Source organism: Sipha flava, unplaced genomic scaffold (genome assembly GCF_003268045.1).
Source record: "Sipha flava isolate LNK unplaced genomic scaffold, YSA_version1 0_pilon_pilon, whole genome shotgun sequence".
In the NCBI taxonomy this organism is placed as follows: Eukaryota; Metazoa; Arthropoda; class Insecta; order Hemiptera; family Aphididae; genus Sipha; species Sipha flava.
In genome coordinates this window covers 6,442,487-6,470,396 of record NW_020271713.1, presented here as the reverse complement: position 1 = coordinate 6,470,396, position 27,910 = coordinate 6,442,487, and the positions used below count along the sequence as shown (strand labels likewise).

The 27,910-nt window shown below is 37.6% G+C and overlaps 1 protein-coding gene across 1 annotated transcript in view; it reads right to left on the bottom strand.

Annotated features, from left to right (window-relative positions):
- The window catches only part of LOC112679204, a 64,469-nt gene extending 56,003 nt beyond the window's left edge, over positions 1-8,466 (bottom strand). Inside the window, exon 1 of the mRNA XM_025552219.1 lies at positions 8,086-8,466. Within this exon, the coding sequence (XP_025408004.1) occupies positions 8,086-8,199 (114 nt within the window). The 5' untranslated portion in view covers positions 8,200-8,466. The remainder of the gene's footprint in view (positions 1-8,085) is intronic.
- Positions 8,467-27,910: the final 19,444 nt, after the last annotated feature.

Sequence of the window (27,910 nt, the reverse complement as noted above, 5' to 3'; positions counted from 1 at the left end):
CATCAACTTTGAAGAAAAAAAAGTATATAAAATTATAATTCAGATGTTTCAGATGATTTTTAAATGGCTTTTTCAATAAATGAACAAGGCAAAATGGACGACGAAATGGAATAATGACGGTGCCCCATCACCGTTAAAACGTTCCGTTCGAAAGATTCGAAATTTAAATGGAATGTTTCGCGGCTCGGAGTGTACCCAGAAATAGATGATTACTCGATGATTACTGTGATGGGACGAAACACTTAATTGTATATTTAATAGTACCACGCGCCGATTCCATACATTTGCATTATATCGATAAGATGAACAACATTGAGATCGTCGTTGAATTACCGTATAAAATATTATAATAATATTTTAACTATCGCCGTTCATAGTTTTGACAAACATATTATTCAGTCAGTATTACTTCGTCATTTAAGGCGTAAAATTCGTATTTTGTTTAGTTAAATATTCATGATATTTTACAGCAGGTACGGACTAACAATAATTATCGAAAAAACACTATGAAATTAATATTATATTGGCGACAAACGAATGATATTTCGAACAGAACATGAATTATTTAGTATAGCATTTTTTTTCCGGACCAAAACGACCGAAACGAGTCTTCAGAAGTGTCGATATCTTACCGTTATCAAGGGACAATAAATAAAACATCATTAACCCGTGCAACATGTTTAGCTACCCGCAACAGCCGTGTTGTCTGAAAACGGTTAATTTTTTTTTATTATTAATTCGTATTTCCGTTTCGTTTACGCGGCTATAGCGAATGGTAATATTTTTGGACGGGACACGTTTCAACCAAAAGTGTACCTTTCCCTATTTCCCCCCAAACTATATTTTTACCGATACCCATTAGGCTAGTTAAACGTATTCAGCACAATATTATGAGTGTTAGATATTTAATTGATATGATCTTTATTGAACTCTGGAATGAATTTAATTTTATTGACTTGTTTTAACATTGAAATAAAATACGATAGCATTTACTTACCACCGGTACCGAAAAGGTGAAAAACTATCATATCTATATAGCATAATACATCTAATTGAAAATCGTTAACTTAAAAATATTACTGAAAAACAATTTTTCTCGTGTACTTATATGTACTTTTAAGCCAATTAAATGAGATAAATCAAAGACAATCTATTAACTCGATACTCGTACGACTCTACGAGTATTTCAGTCAACAGATGGTGTATTTTTCATACTAATAAAAAAATAATTTACGGAATTGTAAGCGAGTAATAAACTGATCCGGTGAAAACAGATATCAGTCCGAAATATAATTTGGTGGAAAAGGGAAAGGTACACTTTTGGTGGAAACGTGTTTCGCCCTTATTATACGATCGTCAGAACTTCAACTGCCGTGCGGAAGACATCATTATTACATCCGTGCGAGTACGGGAATCGTTCGTGAATACGAAATAGAATTATTATCGGTCAAACGGCTCGGACGCATGAGGTTACAAATCGGCGTACAATAATCCGGTTATGGTGGTACACTATGTTATTATCATTATAATTTATACGGTTCATACGCACATTTCTAAAATATGCTATAACCTATTAACGTGTTATATTCTACATTGTGCATGGAACACGGTGTAAACCGACGAATCGAATTCGTTCGGTGTTTGTTCGAATCGCACCCAGCACGTCTCCGATAGTATTATAATTTTCCGACACGTTGATGTGTCGGCTGGTGTGCGCGTTAATACAACTAGACCGACAATTCCAACGTTTTCTGAGCACATCGAAACGTTAAGCTCATAATACGTTTACTCGGAAAGGAACACGATGTAACGGCGGGGTGACTTTTAATGAAGAAATAACTTTGAACGGCAAGTGACGAGAGACATTAAACACACGCACAGCTGTAGTTATTGCGGCTGTAAAACCGCGATCACGTTTCCGCCGACTCGCACAGCGGACTCGCGCTCTTTGGACAAAAGAAAAAATATGTAACTATGGATCGTTCGACGTTCATTCAAAATCAATAACAATCATATTATCGTGTTTGCGGATCACATCGATTAACTGATCTAAAACACGCAATCGACCGAAACCCGTTCCGGGTATGATTATTTTTTTTTTGATGAACGCGTTCACAGACGGTCTGCTTGAAAAACTAAACGGATCCACCGCAAGGGGGCCGGATTTATAGAAGAACCGAGTACGCTGCGATTCTGAGATTCACGTGAGCTCATCAATATTTTACTGCAAGTACGACAAACGTCGAAATTCCAAATTACAATTAAATTAAACAAACGGCTTGCGAATGAGGCTCGGCGTATAATCAACGCGTTTCGTGTTTTTTTTTTTTTTGGCCCAGATGCAAACAACATTTCCCGGATCTCGGTCCGCGTACGAACAATTGACCGCACCGCAGCGACAGGGGACCAAGAGATAAATCGCGTTGTGCTTTTCAGTGCGTTACCGTTTTTTTTTTTTTTTTCAAGCACTCGTCAAAAAACCTGATGAATCCCCCGTAACGCAACCGCTCATAGGTATGGTCGCCGCGTATATTAATAGCTATAGGATTTAAAAATAACCGTTTATAATGTTGTCAACGGACCTAGGCCTAGGGATGGCGTCCTACATCCGATCGACGGCCGAACTCGGAGTATCACTCGTCACGTTCGATGAAATGAAACCGACGTGGAACGGGGGAAAGTTCGCGTGATCCAAGAACCGTGTTAACGACGCGCGCGCATCGTCCGGGCTTCGGAACGTGTACGAACGAAACGATAACGACAGTAGTTGTGTAACGACACGCGTTCTCGCGGTACGGGTCGGCCCGTCACGGTCGTGGTCCCGTGACGGGATTTCGTTTTGACCGTGGCTCGATCGAATCCAGACGCGTCCGAGCACCACGCGATATAGATAAAAAGCTCCGGAAAACCTCGTAAGATACGCGCGCACGTGCACACCCAGACACCGGTCGGGGACTGATTGTGTTTTCGCGTTCTCGCCCGCGAACAAAAAACACCACCACCGGCACCGGATTATGGTTACGATCTATAACGGGGGCTGTTACATTTGGTGGGGTCCTTTCCAGCCCCGGGTTTTCCATAAAAATTCGTGTTGTCACATTTTTTTTTTTTTTACGTACAATGATATGATACAGAGCCCACCTCTGCCCCCTTCCATATGATTTTTAATACGGCGTCAGTTATAACTTTTAGAAAATAGTTCTTTTTTATTGATCGAATTGCGCATTGTTATTAGGTAACTACCGATCCTTTATTATTTTTTAAACCGAAAATATACTTTTGACCGGTATAAATGTGAAAAATATTTAATAATTATTAATTTTAACGCGGGGTGTATAGTTTGAGATTTAACAGATATATTTAAGTCCTTATCAGCAGTCTTGCTTAAACTGGCTTCCTTAAAAACACCTTCGTAGCAGTCTTATTTATTCGTATTTAGTGTATACACACTTCTCGAATCCGTTGTGCACACTCGCAGTTTCGGACTACACACCTTGGGTCGGAATTCACTAAAAAATAGATCCTTTTACCCAAAACAATTTTAGTTTTACTTTTTATTCAGATTTAGTAATTTATAATACATTCGATCAAAATAAGAGTAGTATATTTGTTTAGTCATTATAAATTGTTAAAAACAATACTTTATATTTGTTAGCCAATGACTACAGAACACATTGTGGTTCCTTTCAACTTGCGAACCCCCTAACACTCCCCCTTGTTCTTGCCTTGACTATCAGCTACACGTATATTTTACGAGCGCGCGCGTAACTTACTGAAATTCGAATAAGTTTTCGGCGACCAAACAAGCATCGGCTGCCGCGTACGGTAAACGATCGATAACGAAAATAATATTATTTCATACTACTGAACGTAGCGCGGATAGTAAATTGGGTCCCAAATGACCTTTTCTCGGGTAAATTGGGTCCTGAAAATAAAGGTAGTAGGTCAATTGAGCCGCAGGGGAAAAAAATTATATTGCATATTGCGTTATTTCTTTAATATCTAATAATCTTTATTAAAAGACAAATAGTGAAACCATGATAAAATGTATACATTAAAAAATAAATTTAATACTTGATATTGTAACTAAAATAAAATATATATGTTATTTTCAGAGTATTTTAATCGTGATAAAAACTTGAATGTTACGGATTTAACAGACTCAAATCGGGTCCTCGTATCATCAGAGTATTTCTCTTTATTGCTCCGATAAATGTTGTTCTTTTTAGAACGTACTATTTATTTTTTTGTTGCGCGCACGATAGTAACTTCTAATTCAGACCAAATATTTTTGCGAATCGTAGCATATGATCAGATACAAGTTTCGAGTATCACACTAAATATTTTAATATACTACGATAGGTAATTGAGATAACAGTAGGGACCTAACTTATTTACTATCTTTTTTTTTTTCCTAGGACTCAATTTACCGATTTTAAATGGTACAAAAATTATCGCGGGTTCAATTCATCTAGTCCCAAACGTAGGTGTACTACGCGAAAATAAAAGAAACGGCAAAACGGTACGTATTTATTATTCATAATATCCCCGCGTTTACGTGATAAATATATAAATACGCGTGTGTGTGTAAATATTGGGTTAAATTGGTAAGCCCGTATAATTTATTACTTCGTTCGAGAGAAGGTAGTCGAAAACCATCAAACATAATATTTTCCTCGTATCCCCTTCTTTTCGTTCCTCACGCGCTCTTTTTTGTACGTTCTATCTTGTTTTTACTCTAATAATTTTTGATAAATAAAATATTTCCATACGCTCGCTCGCACTATACTCTTTTGCTATTACCCCCCAACAGTAAACCGCAGTTTGTCTGAATTATGACTAATGTCACGTGAATGATCTCGCCCCCTACCCTTCTTCCATTTAAACATACTGTATCGCTCATAATTATTATAACACTTATGCGCGATGCAATGTAAAATATTAATTATTTCCATAACAGTTAAGAATATAGTCAAGAGCGTAACGATATTCAAAATAATATATCTCGTGTATACGTCTGTAAAATAAAACTAAAAAACACACGTTCGTCGTATTTATTTTTGTACACGCTGAAATATTCAGACAAACGCTTGTAGCAGCGGCAGCCACTCCTCCCGTTGGCAGTATTATTTGTATAATGTTTGTGTATGATATTATAATCCCTGAACAGTATAAAGCTTATAAATGTGTAGTGAAATCGGTAAGAAAATATTTTATTGAGAATTTTCAATCGAATCCATCGAATAATTGCGCTTGTCACATTCTACATGTACAGTGCATTAAATTTAAAATAATTTTATGAAAAAAAAAAAATAAATAAATAAAACTATAATCAAATAACTATTTACTCGAGCAAGAAAAGTAATAAAAATATTTTATTACGTGAGATTCCGGTGGTAACATTAACGATTTTTACCAATACTTGAGTGAACCGTATCCGTGTTTTACCGTATAGTTAACGGAAACTTAGTGTTCTGACATAAACATTTTCAGTACGGGTTCGACGGCAGTTATTTCCGACTCCGGTGTGTAAGAACAAAATTACCACGTCGCGGTATGACGTTTGCCCATCAACGTAATATGTGACGATAATAACATTGAGATACGCTGTTCGAAAGAAAATGAAATCGATTTCAATTGAAACATTAACTGAACGGCAAGAAAATACAAGCATCCGCTTAATTGATTGTCGGCATCGACGGAACGCTGCCGAAATCCCTTCGAACCGCTGCAACGTTCGTCCGTCTGCATTAGGACCGATTCATCGTTTTTGAAACAGAAAATTTCCCGAAAACCCACTACGAAGCACGCCAGTAATTTAGTTTCTAGCAGTGTGGAATCCGTAAAAATATCGATTACGATTCACAATAATATCGTGACCATACTGTATCCGTGCACAATTACCGTGTTACAGTTCGCTCGCCGTCGGTCGGAACACGTACAACACTATTGATCCCCAGTCCAATTCCTTTTATTATAATTAAAACGAATAGTGCACTGCCCTGTTACGCGTTCTCCCCGTATTTCTCTCTCTCTCTCTCTCTCTCTCTCACCCTCTCTCTTCTGGACTTTAACAAATTATCTCCCCGACACACCTCACCACTGCAGCTAAACTCCCTTCTGGCGGCAGGACGAGCGACACTAGACCTCGTCCGGAGACCTCGCGCGAAGAGTTCGCCATCGTTTCGGTTAATGTAATTGTCTTAATCTATTTCTCATTCTTTTCCGCTGCACGTTCACCCGTCCCGTCATCGAGTTCCGGAAGGTTTTCGTCACGTCTTCTCCGACTAAATACGTTCCGCGGACCCGTGCCCGTAGACGTCCGCACCGAACCGTGCAGCGAAACCAAATCTCTAGTAGTAAAATGCTGAATCGCGTACCGAAGACTTTTTTTTATCGTGTTTTTACGGCCACTGCACTGTAAGTCCGATTCCGCGTTTTCCTTGGCACATCACGTTAGAACGTTATGTATAGACAATTGAGCAACATTTTTCGTTTAGTTTAACTGTTCATCTCGTCATGTTATACTTAACATCAATACACATTTATATCCTTAAATCCCAAAAATATGCATTTAAAATATAAAACCGTAGGATATGCAAAATTAAAATAGTGTTATTTGATTCGGTAACACGTGCATCAAACCCAGGCCCGCATCAAGTTGGATCGGTATAGGAATAAAAAAGCAATTTCATAAACATCCGAGCAATAATGATATTATTGTTCGATACGTTGTTTTTGTAACGGACGATTGACACCTGCGCCCGATTTTATTAGATAAGTTTAGAAGAGAAAACAAAATAAAGAAAAGTCGGAATAGCATGCCATGAAACTTGACAGTCACATTACGATTGCGACGCACAAGACGGAACGCAAACCGAACGCGCGCACCGCTGCAGCTCACGTGTTTATTCATTCGCACAAATCGTAACCATATATATAATGTATATTTGCATATAACGTTATTATATTTCTTTAGAAATGTCGGAAAGCGACGGGTCTCGTACACGTGCATAAACCTAATACGCGAAATAATGTTATTATTATTTTTATTTTTTGCTTTTACCGTAACAACAGGCGGAATAACGTCGCGCAATGGCCCATCATTTCATTCCGAAATCCGACCAGGTACAGCACGTGTGACGGTAATCATCCCCCGTCGACTGGACTACGGCGAGACCGACCAGGGGTGGTGTTCTACGGACATTAGACTTCGGGATGTATTATTCCGGCTAACCTGACACATGATAGGCGTGCTGCACCTGAAGTTTTCCAAAGCGCTCGATACTAAGTGCTGTGGACCGTCCCGGCCAGACAATACTGTGTCGGGAAATCGATCGGGATTCGGAAAGTTCCTCGAGTTCCTTATTTACTTGTTTTATTCAGGATAGTAATTATTATTAAAGAGAAGTGGATCGATAAACGAAGGCGCTTCCCTACCGTGCACTATTGCGTTATGATTTAACAGCCAAATATCGAACGATGTCGAAGTATTAATTGTAAACTTTAATTATACATCAATATAGCTATAGACTATCGTGTAATCACGTTAGCGCATGCAAATGTGAGAAATCGAAATCGCAGTAATAATTCGTTTCTTATCATCAGAATATAGCACGTCTTTCCGTCAGCTCCCGCCGTCCCCACCCTCTCCCCTAGAGTTACGTGTCAAGAGAGTCGTTGGTTTGTACGCGCAACACACGATTCCGAGTAGCGTTTCGGAAGAGAGGACGAACGCAGCGAATCGCGGCGGTGCACGTACGCATCGCGAGCGGGACCACGTCGTATCACACTCACCCCCGTCGCGCAGTGGCGTATATAGGGGAAGGGCTAGTGGGCTACAGCCCCCCCCCCCCCCCCCCGAAATGTTTTAAAAACTTAAAAATTATTTTAAACGTCTGTTATATCTTAGCGGTGCTTTATGCTTATTCAGAATTCGTGTAAACGAAATGTAGATAAGCACCTACTGCGTCTCGTCGGCAATTCTTAGTGGTAATTTAACTCTGCCCGTAGTAGCCCCTCCCGAAAATATTTCCCGCGTACGCCGCTGCCGTCGCGATACCCTCCGTTCCGTCCGAGTCTAACCTCTATTGGCGGCGTGTCGATCCAGCTCTCGCTCGCCCTGCGGGCCATGAGGGCCGGGCTGAACAGCAGGCTCTCGTCCTCGTCATCGTCGTCGGTCGAAAAGAACCAGGACATGGCTGCCGGCTACCGGACGGTGTGAGTCGGTCAGGGAGTTGCTCCGGAGTCGATCCGGGCACACGACGAACGCGAATCACGCGGCGTCCGTCCGTCGATCAGCCGTGTCGGGTCGAGCTCCGGTTCGTCCGGGGTGTACGCGCGACCTGTTGACCGGCTCCGGTTACGTCTTTTCTCCGCGGTCCACGCGAACGGGCGGCCGCGTGGTTTCGACGCGATACGCGGGCGACACGCACTACCACCGCTTAGGAGACTGTTTTTTTTTTTCTGTTCGTTTATTTATCTCTTTTGCCCCGTTTCTCCTTCCCCGTTCGGAACGACCCGCCGCCGACTCCATCGCGCTCTGTTTGGCAACGCGCCTGGCCGGAATCCAAAATGTTTATATTTAACCGCGTGTCCCCGGCGGCCCATACGTGAATCGTGCAAAATCGGTCTATTTCTGGACACGGGGCGGCCGTACCCGAATTCAGCACGTCCCCTTAGCCTCACACTGCGGCGACGTATTACGCAACTGTCGAGTTCGCTGGCTAATTTTTTTTTTTTTCGCGAACAGTGTTTACCTAAGCGTCTCATTGTTTTTATCATTGCTAGGTAAATATTTTTTACAAGCTGTCGGGGTATCCACGTTGTTTAAACTGTAATATTATTACATTGTTAGACGATGCTTAGCGCATAAGTAAATCCTAGTAATCGGGAAGAGAAAGATAGGGAGAGAGAGATAAGGAAGGCTGACGTTGGATCGAGTCCCGCAAATATTTTTGGGTTATCGGAGTTGAGTCCGACCAATATCGGTAGATTATTCGAGCCGAGTCCCTTCAGCCTATTAGCGTTACCTAGGGGACACCGATATAATATCAGATAGATATCTGCCAAAACATTATTAGAGGTTAATCTAAAAAAAAAAAACGCTTACACGAGGTTTTACAACATGTCCACCGTTGAACCTCGCCCTGCAACATGTTATGATACTCAAATAATTCTTATTTTTTTTTTTTCGTTTTTCACCAAGCATACACTCCATTCTTCACTCGTAAAAATTTAACGCGAGGTCATTTAAAAGTAGGTAAACATTGTGTGTTCACGAACTATTCGACACGACTGATTGATTTTGAACGAGTAAACCGTTGACGAGTATCCGTTATCGTTGCATATCCGATACTACGCCAGAATGCGATGTGCAAAGTTCAAGGTCGCCACCGGTAGGTAGATATAACATTTCATCGATACGTACTCAATTCAAAGATATCAAGATAATACAAGCTGGACTCAATTGAAACACATAAAAGTAGCACGGATTCAATTCGATATCGCCGGGAAGGAAAGCGGAAACGCGCTTGGTAATACCTCACCGCAGGGGTGATGGGCACTCGGCCGTTCCGTACTCGGCGACTGCCGGCGGGTGGACCCCGTGCCGCGACCGCCCGCGAACCGGACCGCGATCACGTAACTCTCGGGGAGTTTTCCGACGAGGGCGCGGCGGTTTGGAAGCGAAACGAACTCGCTGCGAACAACAACAACAACAACGCGGTCAATATTCGCACGGCGCCGAAGTGGCCGATAAAAGTGTTTGCCGGAGATGATAGTCGTGGTGTACGCGAGCGGTGCACACCCGGCAACAACTGATTTATATTGTAAACGCGTTTTATTTTCCTACTCGCGTTTTACGGATCTTTACCGTTTCGCCCGTAACGCGCCGATGATTTCGTATCGTCGACCAATCGTTGTAACGCGAACGGTTTTTCTACGACGGTCATACGACATGTATTATGTGGAGTCCACCGTCGGCCCGCGCCCGCGTACGGGGATATCGGTGTACTTCACCGGAACGAATGGAGAGCTGTGTTCGCGGGGAACAGGATCGATGAGGTTGGTACCCGTTCAACAAACGATTCGCGAGTATTGAGCCGTTTTCGCCCGGATAATGATGAATAACGACGATTTCCTATCCATCAAGTATCTAATAAGGGTGGGGGAAGTGGGTATGCCCGCCACTGTTGATTTAAGGCGTAAGTGAACCCCGAGCTTTCGCCTACGTAAGGACGATGCACTTCTGTTGGACCCGAACGTCAAATCTCCTCAACACTGCCTACAATATCGTTTGGATCAACATCGCGGACAACGTGCGCACGTGCGTTTAAAACTCCGAGCACAATTGGACCGCCACTTTTGTCCACTTCTGTTCTTCTGTTTGAGTTACGGGAACACCGTGCGAAACATACGAAAGTACACGGGTCGAGCGCCGCCGTAGTAATAATTGCGTTGCACAGCAAATGTAAACGTATTCGATAGCGCGAATTTGATCGTGTCACAACGTACACCGTCGGCTAGAAACCCAGATAAACGCAGTCGTACGTTACCGAACGCAAGTAAAAAAAATCAAACTGTACCCAAGCACATCGCGTCATACCGAAACACGAACTATTCATCAACGCTTCACCGCGGAATATTATTCAAACCGAAATGTCAATATACGAACACAATGTGCTAAGCTCTCCAACTATGCACAGTATATAACATTGTATACGGTATAGGGGTTACGTGTGAAACATGTAATCGACCTTCCTTTGCCAAATATTTGCCGCGCTCTGGTACGTCATAGATAACCTAACGATTTACACGACCGGTGAATATTACACATAGCAGACAGTTTCGCTCTAAATTAATACGTATTTTGTTCCAAACATTTTATTCTTATTTTTAAACGAGGAATCTTATCACCGATCGATATGTTACTTTATTTTATCGCAATGTTGTCTATACGGGTGTACCGTGTCGCAATAGAAATGATTTATGGAGCGGAATACCGAATAAAATCTTTTTTCGTTTTGCAAATTTACTCGTCTAAAAAGTTCGTTTCGAATCGCTGTAACCGAAGACAAAAAAAAAAAAAAAAATTAGTTCAGTCATCCGTTTCAACGTATTATAATATTATAATTATGAGTGAAAAATAATACCTCATATTGTGACATCAATATTCGAATAAAACTATTTTTATACTTAAATGGCGAAGAAATCGGTATTAATTTGTGTTTACAAAATATTTACACGGATCCTACGAAACTGCAAAATATATTACGTGAAATTAAATCATAGCGCGCCAATGATAAGTCGTAACATTTTGGCAAAACGCCATGATGTTTCAAAAATTATACACTGTTAAATTATAGTTCCAAGTCGAAAATAAAGAACCAAATACTCGTCAACAGCGGAGAATTTAATGAAATGGCAAACAACAGCGCCAGAAATATTTTCTCGGCGCTGCAAATGCATATACTTCAAGTGTATTTAAACATCATTTGCCTCTGACGAAAAATATCTACGATCTAATACCATTTTTAATTTTTTTTTCTTTTTTTTAGCAACCGAGTTTTATAAAACGTGTATTTGACAACGAAAACAAGCCTTTATAAAACAATTACAAAAATGACCGTTCGCGGTGCAACAGAACAAACGTCATCTCGATACATTGGTACAGTATTATACGAAATAAAATTAATTATAATAACTATACTAAAAACGACCGCAGTGTCCCGTTTGACGTCCAACAGTCGAGCGGTTTTTTCGGAAAAAAAAAAAAAAAAAAAATCATGACGTTTTCTAATTTGTACACGTCGCTTAACGTTGCTATAGAAAAAAAAAAAAAAAACGGTTTGACACTGTGGACCCGTTCGTGTGACGGCCAGACAGCCTACCACCGTATACAGCGTACGGAGATGGATACGTGATTGCGATCGCGGTGTACGCAAAAGGCGAAAGTTGTAGATTCGGATTTTGAAGACCAAATCTATTGATTACCTACTGGGCGCGCGCTCCAAATTGTTTTCGACCGGTCTCGCTGCACTACTACTACGTGGATAACTTAATTTCAGACAGGGCGTGTCCCTCTTCCCTGGCCCTTATCCCTACCGCGCCCGCTTGCCACCTCTGCCGACGTCTTTCCGTACACGGGCGGGCGACTCGTGCGCGCGACCACGTTGCCGCCGTCGGTAGCCGAACACCCCGTTCGCGCGCGCACACGCACGGGACGTTGGTAATAAAAAATTTATTCTCATAATTTCGATTTCAGCGACCGTTAAAACAATTCACATAAAACGAGGTGCCTCCAAGGCGCCGACCGACCGTAACGTGTGGCGCAAACGAAAACAAAAAATAGGAAAAACAATAAAACGTTATGAAAATCGAAGACGTCTTTTGAAAATAAAACGACGTACGCGGACGGGACGCGAAGGACATTACATCACCGGCGTATAATCTACCGCGTGGATGCGTCATCGTCGTCGTCGTGTACGATTTACGAGCGCGCATTCGGCGCCAAATCCATAGGCTCTCGGGCGCAAGGACGATCGCGTCTTTTGTGCGCAGGGTGTCCTACGAGGGTTTGTTAATTGCTACCATTGTGTCGTATATTGTGTTCGTATTCCGTTTCAAACCCACGTACATGTAAACGTATTGATTTTTTATGAACGAATATACACACTTCCGTCTGTAGGCTGACACGAGACGGAATTAAAACAATCGGTGTCCGTTCACAGAAAAACAGTTCAATTCAACTTTGTCGTGTGTTAGCAGACAAATGCTTGTTAGCGAATTCATTTTCTCGCGGTTCCCCGCTTGATTCTTCGTTGTAAGGTTCATGAGATTTATTAGTCGAACCGACAACAATATCAGCAGAATTAACAGTCCAGTCGTCCAAATTTTACAACAACCAACGAGAAAAAAAAAATGGTATTTATTTTCCGCCAAAACATGTATAGTTTTTTGTTTTATATTAAATTAATTAAAATTTGTAACTGTATGAAAAAAAAAAAAAAAACAATATTCGATTATCTTTATCAACACTGCAGGAGGTGTCGCAATCAGTATACTGCCGTGGTGAGCCCGGCGTATAACAGTTGTGCGGAAAAAGTTCAGTGGCGTGTTATACTGATCTACGGTTGGCTTCCGCAGAAAAAAAATTACATTATATTTTGTTTAAATGAATTGAAAGCTGCCTGTGCGCATGAACAAAACTTTGATGTTAGCAAAATGGGTCAACAAAATGTGCAAGTAATTAAATATATGAAAATAAACATTTGTATCCATCTTGATAGGAAAAAAAAATGAAATTTTACTGATTTTAAAACTGAATTAAGGTCTACCTTATTGTTTCGATGTTAGAAAAAAAAGTTGAATTTCCCAAGAAATCTTTAAGTACTGTCGTTTACGGAAAACTACAGCTCTTTTATGCTTCAATTTATAGCAGTGAAGGAAATGAGCATTTTTGGGGTTGGGATTCTTGGGCCAAGATCAAACGCGGATAGGTTTCTGTAATTTTATAATTCGCTCAATTTCGTGAAATTAAGTTTCTCGAGTGATTTTCGACACAAAGAGACCTTTTATGTGTTGTACATTGTTATCACGCCGTGAACGCGGCGGCACTTGATGCAAATATTTGTTGTCTCATCCCGAAAGAGCAATATTTGATATATATATATATTAATACCAAATTTCATAATCTGTAACCCGTCTCGTCCGAAAGCATGTATAGTGAATAAAGCCAATGTGATGATGGCCCAAGGGGAAATATTGAAAATAATATCGAACAAACCGCGTGTTGGTGTGTATAGTGTATTATTAGTATAATTATCACCGCTAACAACTTTGAGTCGACTAAAAGGTAAATGTTTACATCAAATATCTCGCTGTAGAAAGCAGCGTATTCGAATACACTTTCGAATACGATGATTCAGTGTTTTCGGATGATTCGACAAACACTATGTGTAATGGCATGAAATACGTTCAACAAACAGTAAATACAAATACAACAAAATTACAACAAATTACAACAAATTGTAAATTCATCGTAACGGAAGAAAATATTAGTTTAAACCGATTACCTTATAAATTATTAACGATTAACAGATCAAAAAGTACGTACTACTTTACGCGGTATTTTTCACCAACTCCAGAAATCATTTATTACTGGCACGAATTTGCACGATTACAGTGGGAAAATGATTTCAATATTTTTGGTGGCGGGTGTAAAGCGAAGAATTAAAATCTACGGCAAAATAATTGTTTCTTTCACCCCGGACGTCGCGATTACAGCTCGAATAAAATAACATTTTTACGTACCTTCGAAAGTGATTAATTTCGAAAACTTTTCCATGTCCCGCCCCTTGGCCATTAGCTTTTTAAGATTCGTGTTATTGAAACGGATCGCATAATATTATGTTTGTTCGCAATCGGTGACGTTGGATTTAATTTGTTTTTTTCTTTCTGTACAGCAATGATACGCAGCACAGACCCTGTATCTATATTAAGGTTTCCTCGCGCCCGCACGCAGACGGTATATATCCGTATAAAATGTTGTCCTTGTACACGATCCAGCGGCACACGTAGGTGTATCTTAACTATTTACTTTCAACGTATAAATACGAGAGAAAAAAAAGACGCGACAACAATATTCAGATGACATATAAATATGTATACGTATTCGTATAGGTATACATATAACATTCGTGTTATTGGTTCGTATAGAATAGTAGAATTTTATGACGCGATCAAGTGTAAAACATAATGAACGTGAAAAGTTTTTTTTCGACGAGTACATCATATAGACATATTGCGTCCAGCGCTCCTCTCCCCCGTCGTTATCAACATAGCAATTAAAGTGATCATTTAACTCGGTTTCAGTGCGTACGCAAATCGATTGTTAACAATCACATTACTATTTATTATTCGTTAGGAACGCGTGTTTTGTGTTATTGGTTTTCGATCGAAACAATTCGCAAACACAGAAGGATATTCATCGGGGAGCGAAGGAGCGAAAAATAATCGTGTTCATTCGTCCTCCGATGCGGTGTGTTTTTCGTTCTCGTTTCAATATCGCATCGTATACAATAATCCATTATGGCGTCGGCCGTGTTGCACTGTACAGAGTATACTATTAACGTTTTTGTCCGCACTTTAGAAATCATCACATACACGTTTATAAATAGTGAAATTTGGAACACATTTCGCGTTATAGGCCTGCAGAACTTTGAAGAGGGCTTTTCACGGTAACGGCTCCATTTTATTTAAAAGTAATGGAAATACAAAACCATTTTTTGTTGTTTCTCGGAAAAAATGTTGATAATATTGGAAAACTTCAGGCTGGACTCAGAAAATTATAAACACCGTATAGAATGATATCTCATCGAATTGGGGACAACTACCGATGAGGGATTTGTTTTTTGTTAAAAAAAAAAATAAAAATAAAAATAAATATTTGAACAATTTATAAACGTTATAATACATTATATTTTTAAAATCCGCGAAGCATCATTGAACAAATAACAAATAGAATTACCAAATAATATTTTCAGCAGCAACCCGAATTCGTTTTTTATTTTTACGGCACGGAATCAAGAGAGGTCGTGGCGAATAGCCAATCAAATATTACCTCAACTAAAACCAACCGTACTATTAATCAAATTTTAATACCATGCTCGTTAGAGTTGAAAATAAACTTTAGAAAGATCGGTGTGTTAACGTAGTATTTATGAACATTGGTTAGACATAATTATTTATCAGATGGAAACTGTCTCGCGTGCAGTCGGAAAAATACCTGATGGGCATGGAACACGGGCGTTCGTTTGCATTATTTGACTGAACAGGATTGAACCACCATAGTTCGATTGGGCATTTAAAATTTCGTATTTTTTCATATTGTGTTCAATAAACAAATATATAGGTATAAGAAAAGAACAAAAACGTTTGTTTAAAATTGAGTCATGTTGTACTTTAAACGTATATAAACCTGGGTCATGCTCCCAATCATCCCCAATTCACGGTACGTTTTGCACATCCGGCATTTTCCTGAATTCCAACCCAAGCGATTTGCATTCAATTCTATCCGACACGTCGGGCGGGTACGACTCGTTTGCGTAAATTTACTTTTTTTGCGACTCGTTTACGCATACACTATTTAGGTTTAAATATTAAAGGTACAACTAGTGTGCGCACATTTATCTTTTTTACGATTCGTTTGAGCACAGCAACACATTTTCCTTTTCACTTTATAGGATTAGGACTATCTGTTATGCACAGGCGCGATTAAAAATGTGTGTGTGCGTTTTTTTGTTCTAACTAAATATACAACATATATACAGCATGGTATTATTACGTTATTCATCAGCAGCTATTGTAGTAATCGTAGTCCGTCACTATTAATTCTAATATTATACTCTTTTATTGTACCCTCCTTGTCCAACTGTCAATTTTATTTTAAAGCTCATGACTGCACCGTTTATTGAATCGGTTTTGAAATCATTTTGAACTTCTATAGTTGTGGCGATTACTTGATTCGTGTGTGGTTGAGCAGTGTAATATGACAACAATATTTTTCCGCGGTACATCGGATATTTAGTGGTAAGCACATTGTGCACGTGTACGTCGTACACTGTTATTCTTTAACAAGACATCATTGTTTCATTTTTCGGTTAGGGATAGGACCGCAGAAGAGGGCTGCAGTGTTTGCAGTAACAATAAACAATACGTTACGGAACGACGGACGAACGGTGGTGTGCATCGGTTTTTTTACGTAAAAGTTAATGTCCCCGGAGAATTATCTGTCACGCGACGAACGAGATGGTTTATGCGATTTAAATACATATACATGTATTATTTGCATTATATACGTGTGCGTGAACCGTTGACCGAGCGGATTCGAAATACCTTTTAAGCCAGTTATCTTTGGCCCTTAGCCACGGGCGCGTGCGTGCGCGCATTACGATCTACCACTATATGGAGGGGGACAGACGGAAACGGTTATTTTCGCTAACAAAACTTTACGCGAGATATTGTTGCGGCAGCGCTACGGTACAACATAAATTTATGCAAATATTATCATTCGGGTAAATATAGTACTACGCGCGCGACGACGGGTAGTCTTACTTAATAAAAAAAAAAAAATAACGGCAAATCATGTCCGATGCTTTTTTCCGAAAATACCTGTACTGTTGACTTGGTCAACGAGTACGATGACTGAACGTAGACCGGATGAGTTGCGCGCACGTTTGATAACAAGTGTAAGTCCGGGCCCGCATTATATCGTGTTCTCTACACTTTTCCGCTCCGCTCCCGACGGTCTCGTTAACAACCGGTATCAACTGGTTATCGGCCCGTGCCCAGGAATCGTCTAGGGGAGCGGTTCAAAATTATTTATGTTATGTAAGCCAAAAAGTCAATAAAAAAAAAAAAAAAAAAAAAAAAAATACACGTTAGAATTGTCTAATGAACAAAAATATCTGGATCGAAAATCAATAAATGTCAACAAATATCTTAACAGCTCGAACTGCTGATCTGTCAGTGAAAATACGTTCTATCGATATCGGCTGCATTAACAACAATAAACGACAGCAGGCGGAAAATTAATTTTATGAAAAGAGGACTAGGTGTATTCTTAGTAAAAATGCATGTAAAATTTCCCCAAATGGGGAACCCCTTGCTGTACACGATGTGGAACGGTACGGGTAAAACACCGAATCCACGTAGGATGCGAACAAGGGATCACGAGTTTAGCGTTGATATTTCAAACGATGATTTATTTTCGGGAAGACTTATTGCTTTAGAAAAATCGTTGCCCTGACGTTTAGGAAGCAAGTGCTCTGTTACACTTAAAAATTATCTTCAGCTTGACATAAACAATATATATATATATATATACGTAGTGTGTGCCGTTAAAATTGGTGTTGAGAATCTTAACAATTCAACCGAATAAAATTTGCAAGGTACAAGGGTGAAATTAACATTTATCACAGTCCCTCCAACCATAGCTATTACGTTTCTGCTGTAGACGCCGTTATCGGGTCGTCCGTGGGGGAGGCTCGGCCATTCCAACTTTGGAATAACCCGTATGTGACCTTTCGTCGAAACGTAAAATACGCTTTATGATACGGATTCAGCGAGCGATTGTTTTCCTGGATAATTTTCCATTATGTTGAGCTGTTTGAGTCGACCGTTTGATTTAACCGTAGGCCTAGTCCCCCTTGAGAATTTGAACCCCAGTTGTTTCAACGCGTCGTACGGTATCATTGTGCGCGTTGCGAGCCGCGCACTGTCCGTGCAATAGGCGTCCTGGAGGTGCTTGCGAACTTATAAGACCGACAAGTATAGTTTTCACGATTCTCCGCAGCGGCGGTTTATTATGCACTCCGTTTATTATCCACCACGGCAATGTACGCTCTGCAGCGTCGGGCCGTTACCGGAATCGTTTCCCCCGGGCGAGGGGTGACGTGCTCGCACATATCGTCGTACGTTTATACCGCGGTCCCGTTACATTGCACGTACGAGTGTGTGTATTAGCGAGCTAACGATGTGCTCCCGATGCGCGCGCTCACTTGTCGATGTCTTTGCGCGCGCCCGAGGGTTAGAGAACAACCCGGACCCCGTGACGTTACTTGTACATTGCTATTATTATTATTATTTCATGCGCCACTTGCGTACGCGTGTACGACAAATCTATTATACCCGTTGCAGTTTTATGCGTTTCGGTTTTACGTCCGTGGCGGGGCGCGGGCTCGTGTGCGTTCCGCGACGACGGTCGGAGGAGGCGACATAAAGTCTTGGGGATTATTTTAACGACGGTTTTACGGGGCTATCCCAGTCGACCCAAGAACTGTTCAGATCTGTTAGAGCCTAGACCAGCCCCACGTGCGGGCACGTGAACCACTGCCGGCCGCCGCCTCGACTTTTGACTTCACCGACATTACAACATTCACAACAATTGAACGTATTTTATTACGTACCGATACAATATATATATATATATATATATGTGTTACCGTACGTATACGCGAGTGGGCACACGAGCGTTTTACAAATTGTGGCACTAAAGTGCGTACACTTAAAGGTCTCGAGGGGTACGCGACTAAAAATGATTAACGACGGGAAAATGTAAGGTTTCCTTTCGTTTCGGATATACGGAATATATATGCTGTAACATAACGATGATGATAATAACAAAAAACCAAATTAAAAAAGAAGACATTAAATTGTTAAGGGGGTTGTATAACGTGAGGGGTATGGGAGTACGTGAATCGTAAAACCTTGGCAAACGTTGGTTCGAACGGAACAATCTCATCGGCTCCGATAACACGGACGACCTTATTCGTTCAACGACCACGTCGGTCGTTTAATACCGTCTACGGCGGAGGACAACGTACCACGATCGTGGGTACAAGCATGGACAACGAAATTACATTAATTTTTCGGTTTATTTACGTATCGACGTTTAACCAACGCTTAACGAGAGTAAGCCCATTGCAGGCATTTTGGATTTTATCCGTACGGTAAAATATCCTACGATATTTTGTTGTCAAGCGTTGCTTGAACACTACAAGATTTGAACTTTCTCGTTCCTGTCAATATTTTTCATAATAATCATTATCTTGCCGCATTCTATTATAAAAAATGAGCGTAGTGTCATTTACAGTATTTTTGTCCTTATCCAAGCGTTTCTCGTTACATTTCGGTCATTATAAATATCCAAGGCTGGGTATTAACGAGTTAAAAAATCAAAGTTAAAAAGTTAATTTAATTTTAAATTTTTTAACTCAACTAGTTACTTTTGGATTTATATTAACTTAACTATTAGCTTATTACATTTATTTCTCAATCAACGTGAAACTAACGAATTAATTTTTCATTTTAAAAAATAAGTTATTTTGTTTTTAATTTTTTATACTTTATATATTTTAGTCTATTTAGTTTTTATGTAAAAATGAAATATCTATATTTTTCCAATCATTCTGTACTCTAAAGAACATTCTGTATATATATAACAGAAAATATTTTATAATAAAAGGTTTTATGTTATAAATTAATAAATTAATTAAGTATATCTATATGAACAAATGTATATGTTAAAATATTATCCAACTATTGTAACTTATTATATTTTAATTTCTTATATTATTTTAAGTTAGTTTGTATATAATGGGTATAAACTATAAATATATAATTATTAAATTATATAAATTTAAACTACTAAACTTTTTAATATTTTAATATTTTACTAAGTGTTAAATATTTAAGTATCTATTTAATAAAATATTTTGTGATTATTAAACAATCAGTAATACTAATAATACTCTATTACATACACACACACACACATAAATAGTATTAATTCATTTTTTTTAACCTTTTAGGTATTAATTAACTTATTACTTATAAAGTTATAAGATAAGTCACTACTGTTTTTCATTTTTTAAATGAAAACTTCAATGAAATACAATACACTGTACGGAAAAACTGTATTTTTATAAAGTATAATAAACACTAGTTATAGTCTATAAATTAGTTTTGGGCTTGTAAAAAATTAATTTAGCGTTGTATAAAAAATTAACTTTTTTTTAACTTAATAAAAAATTTAAAAAATGTGTATTAACTTTTAATTTTTTGTTATTGGTGCAAATTAACTTAACTTAGCTGAGTTAAAAAAAAATCATTTACTTGCCCAGCCTTATAAATATCTAATATTTTGTACTAATGAAATCAGAACTTCATTATCAATATTTGCAGTGATTTTTACGTGAAGAAAAATAAAACTGAAAGTCAAAATTTACCGTAAAATACGCAATTTAAGGAGGACAAACCATTATAAACGATACCGGTGATAGTAATTAAAAATTATACCAGTGATATTAATCGCGGGTAAAAAAATAATAAATAATTACAACACACTCGTTACCGAATGTATAAAAATCGTGGATTGTGCTAGCAAACATTTAATAACGTGGGCCACGGCGTCACTTGAAAACTTATTATGGGCATGCATATCCACAAATCTACATTGTTAACCTTACATTACTTACTGGTAAGTATACGTTAAATATAAGAGGGGACCCAGACCCTTCTAATTTAGTCTAGGGGGCAATTTCCCCCCCCCCAGTTTACGCCTTTTACGTGCGCCATTACATTCGCGGCAACCTCACGAAAACCGTCGATCGTGCCATGTTGTCGTTGTGTCGTGTGCAAGCTCCCGTTTACTCCTTCGCGCCGCTGTAAAATTACGATCGATACGATATTTTACCGCGTGAACCAAATCGATGCGTGTGCCACGGACCTTTAAGTTTTCGACCGCGACGCCGGCAACGCCACTGCGAAACGTTACGGAATTCATGGGACGGAGATTGTTGCTGTCGCGATGTACGGTGACGGCGCGGGTACGAGTCGTGCGTTACAGTTCAAATTATGCGATTTCATTCGACCGCAGTAGACCAACAGCACGGCGGCCAATCCGTCATAATCCGCGTCGTTGCGATGCTCTCGATGACGTCGATTTTATTCTATAACCCCGGTACTGGTCGACGTGTTTACGGTTCCCGATAAACGCGATGGCGCAATAACGTTTTTCGGGGGACCATTGGAAATCGGTCGAAATCGAAACTTTTAGAACAACTGTACGATCGTCGTTTAACGAGCCCATATAAAAATGCGTACACGGCAACTGTGTTCGTTAAACGACAATACTGTCTATCAACTTCGGTATAAACATCGCTCATTTACTACCCTCCGGGACGAACATTATACGTCTGTTTTTTTAGTGCCAATTGCCGAGACTCGGACCGCAACCCACATCCAAACGCTCGTGCTCGAAAATGCTTTCGTCATAAAAGAAAATGGAGAAATCAGTAAAACGACTGATCTTGGGTGATTAAATTGTTTTCCGCTTCTGGAAGTCGTAGGCGTCAGATGCTATCAGTATATATTTTATATATGCGTAGGGTTGCTGAAGATTCTTAGATCCGAAAAGAATCGTACACGATTTAAGAAACTAACTCCGATAATGCTCCAGCGAATAGTCATTTGGATCTCATCTGGGTTCGTATGAGCTAATAACAGTACCACGGAGACATCGTGTCACTGGACAGTGTAGCGACATTTAAAAATCACTACTTTAATGATTGTTTTAGTGGAACAACGTCCAGCACGACGGATAATAATCGACACATTTTTACATGTGGTTATTGAGAACTACGAGTACTATAGCTCTTACATATATCTACTCTATTCATAATAGGATACGACTCAATTTATATTTATAAAAAAAACACATTTCCGGTACTCAAAAACACATTGGTTTAAATCAAAAATTCAAACAATTATTATAGTTTGCCTAGGTTAAAACTGTTAAACTAGCTTTAAGTTCATTTTATATTCCTTTTTTTTTTAAAAAAATTTAAAAAAATTTTTATCACCGATAAACGACGTTTGTTTAGTATTTACGTCTTGTTTAGCGTTACATATTATCAGGGTAATTTAATAATGCTACACCATTATATTGCTGGATATATTGTGTACTATATGGAATACGATATTAATAATCCGTTCTAATGCAATTAGTTGAATACTGACATCAATAACTAAAGGGAGTAAGTAAATGTATACGGATATGTAGTTCATGAGTCAAACTCATATAGTCGACTAAAAATTAACTATTGGAGTTGAATCAGTTTTCAATAATCGGTGACTTAGTGACTCAGTTCAACCAATCTATCAAATTCATTTCACGAACCAGTAATCACTAACTTCACTAACTTTCTATATGTTTAAATAACTGTGTTGATATCAGATTCCAAATCCAAACGTATACGTACTATATTATTAGGCACTCGTGTTGTATGATGTAATAAATCATATTGGACATTTCAAACACGATTTTCAAGTAAAAATCCACGACAAAAAATTCATTAACTGGATAGTCGTAATTAGTTCCATGATATGAGTTTGAGATAACTATTCAAGTGAACAATTAAATATGGACTATGTACTTACGAGTTAACCTGAGACTCCAAATTCCGAGAGTGGAGAATTGATATTCGAGATTTGATTCAGATCGAAACAAAAGAGTGGGAAGAGTTGAAAGAGTCGATTCACCAAAACGAGTTGAAATTCCCATCACTCTAACTTCTTATATTATCTTACAAATGATTTGTTTTTATGAAAAATTAAATAAAAATAGTACTCGTTGAGCCTGATGATAAAAAACTCTATGTAGATAAGAATAGGACAACGTAAGTTAAATATATATTGCTAGAACAAAACCATAAATTAAACATTACCAACAGTTCAAGAATAGTCATTTTTTTTAAATGAGAGAAAAATAACTATATTGATATTATTAAAATAATGAGGTCTATTAAACTGATAGGATCGCTTATATCGAAACTGAATACTGTTAAATAGTTTACGTAATACAATTAATGCTAATTGAAATAATACAATAATTGTTGATGAGATACAAAAAATAATTAAAAATAAATTGTAACTATACCAACAGAATTTAACCAAGAGTTAATTTCAATAAAATTAAAATATGATTCCCGGCTAAGACAGTGCAAGTAGATATTAATTGTCAACATCTAAAGATAAAAATGTTTGATATCGCTTGTGAACGAAAAATGCATTACATTTTAAAAAATCGATGTGATAAAAAAAAAATTAGATAATAGCATTAGATTCGATTTTATTCTTTATAGTAAATTAATTAGAAACATCAATAACGACCAACCTACTTTCTGTACAACTATGTAATAGATATAAATTCAATACGCCATATATGGTACAGCATTTTATTGAAAGAGACCAAATTGATTAAGTGAAAATTAAATCAAGTCCTGATGGCAAGATAAGTGGAATGTCTACTTTGTTTATTTAATCTAGATTACCAAGAAAATGATGAAGAATTCGTTTCATCTCAATCATTGACAGAAAAAAAAAGAAAAGAAAAATATCAACTCGGAGAGAACAATGGCTGAAATAGAGATACATCAATACATGGCTTACATAACTCATGAACTAAATCACGAACGATATATTTCGTCGAAATGGGAATTATTAAAGCCAATAACTATAGCCGAGATATGTGGGTGTCTTTTGGCAAGAATCTAGAGACAGGAACGATCTTATACTGTTATCAATCGTATCTCTTATCTTTACAAACATTTTTGATTCTGCCATGGATTAAATATTATTATTTATATTAATATTTTAAAAAAAAATTAGCAAAAATCCATAGTTCATAATAATAACTGATAGTTCAATTAGAATTAAGTATCAAATTGGCAAATATTATATAGTTAGGTTAAAATTAATTTTCATAATAATAATTAGGTAAAATAGTAAATAAAATGGTCTATTAATAAATTATGTTGTGCATGATAGTCATTTACCACTTTTAAAATTTAACACTTATCTCTAGTGTCAAATATACTTTCTTTCATTCATCAACAATAAGAATTAACTTATATTATTCTTTTCGATTTTGTTCCGTACTAAATTAGTTGAAGTTTTTGTTTCTTTTTAGTTTTATTGGTAGAAAATAATCGACGTTGATGTATAATTTCTTTATTTGTAAATTAAATATTTTTTAAAGGCTTTTTATTAATATTATTTTTGATTGCTAATAATATAGGTTGTGCAGACGAAAAACATATCTTTCTATATTATTCAGTTGAGAAACATTACATAAAATCTCATTTTATTTTTTATTATTATCTTCCAAACTTATGAATAGATTTGTTCATACAACTATTAGTGTTTATATTTTGTGATATTTCATATAGGTAAACCAAATAAATATTTCTGCAAGATATATTTAATTATTATATTTTAATATAATAATATTATTATATTCTATATTTTATTGCACTATCTATATATTTACATAAAAAATAATTAATATAAGTTTTGCATTCATCATAAACGATTTCACAATCACAGGAATCTTTCAATTTAATTACTGTGTACAGATCATCAAGACCACTTGCCATCACATTTCAACAATCTTCTCCGTTTTTTAATTACATTAATAGTTGACATTTCTAGACTATTATTGTGCCTTTTTCTTAATTTTTAATTTCAGAAGTAAGTTTTCTTTTATGAAGTAAAATAAGTCTGTCTATAGATTTATCTCTAAGGAATTTCAATAATGCAATTAAAGATTTATCAAGTCGTTTAACTTTTTTACCTTCTAAATAAATATGTTTCATAGTCCGGTGTATTCTTTCCATATGCATATTAGTATTTATTCCAGCACGAAGACGATGACAGCCAGTCCAAGATTCAATACATATACGATAATTATTAACAAAATAATTAGCAAAATCAATAGTGTCATTATCAGCCGACAGTTGATTTTTAGGCTCTTCAAAAATTCTTTCAAATACTTTTGTATCTTGTTAATGAATTTGTTTCCAATAGTTAGTATGTTTCACATTTTTTATCTTTAGATTTATTAGATCAACTAATTTTTTCTCCAGGCTCGATCAACATGCCAATTGCAGTATAATCTATGTTTTGGCGTTTCAACAATTTGTGCATAGAAAAAAATTTAAGCCATATCTGATACTGAATAAATCTGTCTATAATTGACACGTTAATGATTTGATTTTCGAATAAAATATTTTCAGTACTGCCTCATCAATACGATTACTAATTATAGAGGCACATGCTGGAACTGTCAATGGTCTATTACTATTTTACAATATCAATGTCAACAGTTTTTCATGTTTTAATTTATTTATTTTAAATTAATACATAATACTTAAATATAGAACGACAATCTTTTGAAGAAGACCGACGAGCAATCTCATTGGTACAACATATTGGCCACGGATAACGTGACGGCCTACCGCGGAACGCGTTACTCCTTATGTTCCGCAATCACGGATATTTACGGCTTATTGCAAAAATCTCAGCGAGCCACGGTTAGGTCAGCTGTTGACCTCTAGCTCTTTGCTATGTCAACTTTATGGGTTTGGAAACACAACCACGTGTGCGATTAACTGGTAAAACAGTGACCGCTGAGGATGGATGACGAGTATAGTACAGGTCCAGATGATATGGGTTATGCTGAACGACGTTGTGGACGTACAATATTTGAAGTACGGCCCGAAAACGTTCCAGGATCATATCAGAAGTATCAAAAGTTTCAGCACTCCGTTTGAAATTCTACTGACCGCGATTTTACCATCTGGCGTGCGTCAAGAGTTGGATTACGTGAAAATGCATTCGACGTTTTCTAGCGACATTAAACAAGCGTTTGAAGGATGGTGCGCACGTCATGGTTTGGCGCAGGGTTTAACGATAAAACGGGTGAGGTGACCACCAACAACGACGGTGCAACGACGGAACCGCCAACGAAATGTCTGCTGGAACTTCATGATTATGTTAACGCAAGAATAAGTCGAGGCAATTCATTTCTAATCGAATTATTTTGATTTTAAATAATCTTGTTTACTGACTCAACCGAACAAATTAAATAGCTAAACGATTTATGAGTGGACGTGCGAGTACTGTCACGGAGAAGTGTACAGTGCCCATTTACAATGTGCATGTGCATAAACAAAACATAGTCAAAGACCAATATTAAAATAACACACTTTGACATAATTTCGTAAGAACTGATTTTGATCAATTACCGTTAAATTTTAAACGAAATAACGAAACACCACGCAACGGAAAACTCTTTGAAAATGTTTTGATTAGAAATAACACAGACTCGACTTAAAGACGTCGAAACTGTCGTCTCATAATATACAGTTTAAAAACTCGCTTTCAAAGTTTACAAAAACGGAAGACGTAAAATATGTTACGTCTCGTATAGTGTTTGTACTGTGCAGGGTCGTCCCGATGATGAAAATCAAAGGGGGGGGGGGGGTGAATAATATGAAAAATGCCGACTACAATTTTTTTACTCAATATATGTAGTATAATTAACTATATGTAGTCATATTTTTACTTTTTAACATCTATATATGTGTCAGTTTCACACGTTCTTAAAATTAATAATTTAATTATATTTATATATAATAATATTTTATATTGTATAATAAGTAGTTAAATACATTTTATCCGTGTATAAACTGTATTACGAAATATATAATATTTGTTTTTCGTAAGTAAAATTAGGTCCTTCTAGGCTATAATGAAAAAATTTTGATTGCCAACTAGTGTTTTCGTTGGGGGGGGGGGGGGGGGTGAAAGACACCTCCCAAGTCTCCCTTCGGGACGGCCCTGATACTGTGCCAACTGAACAACTATAGAAAGCTACTAAGATGGCCACCTTGCTCGTACACATAATTTGTACAACATCAATGAACCGAAACGGTACTCCGATGGAAGTGTTGGTAAGAAAATCGTAAATTATTCTAAAATATGTTCAAAAAAAATGGTAACCAGTCCGTAAAATCAAAATTATCAACTGACGTAATATTTTGATATATTAATCGTACGAATTAGCCAAAAAAAAAAAAAAAAAACAGATCAACGAGGAGTGAAATCGCTGTTCTTATGATTTACCGATACTGGATGAACAGTTTGACCTGATGTATTATGTTACATTTAACAAAATAAAAACAAAAATCAACAGCGATATATTTTCCTAAAACAATTTATAAATTCAAAAAAGTGTAGGACAATATTGTTTGAAGAAGAAAAGTGTACATTTTTTTCTGAATTTTTATACTTCACGGTATTGAAAAAACCGGAGGATTGTCGGTCCGTCAAACGCCGACAGCAATTTCCTGAGTATACTAAAACCATTGTACTATTACCGTGTACCACTTCAAAATATTTTTCAAGCGTGCATCATGTGTTGGTGTAAGACCAATTTTAACGGAGAAGTATACAGATATTGGTCATACGTTTATGGAACGTGAGAGTAAGTACAATGTACGATATA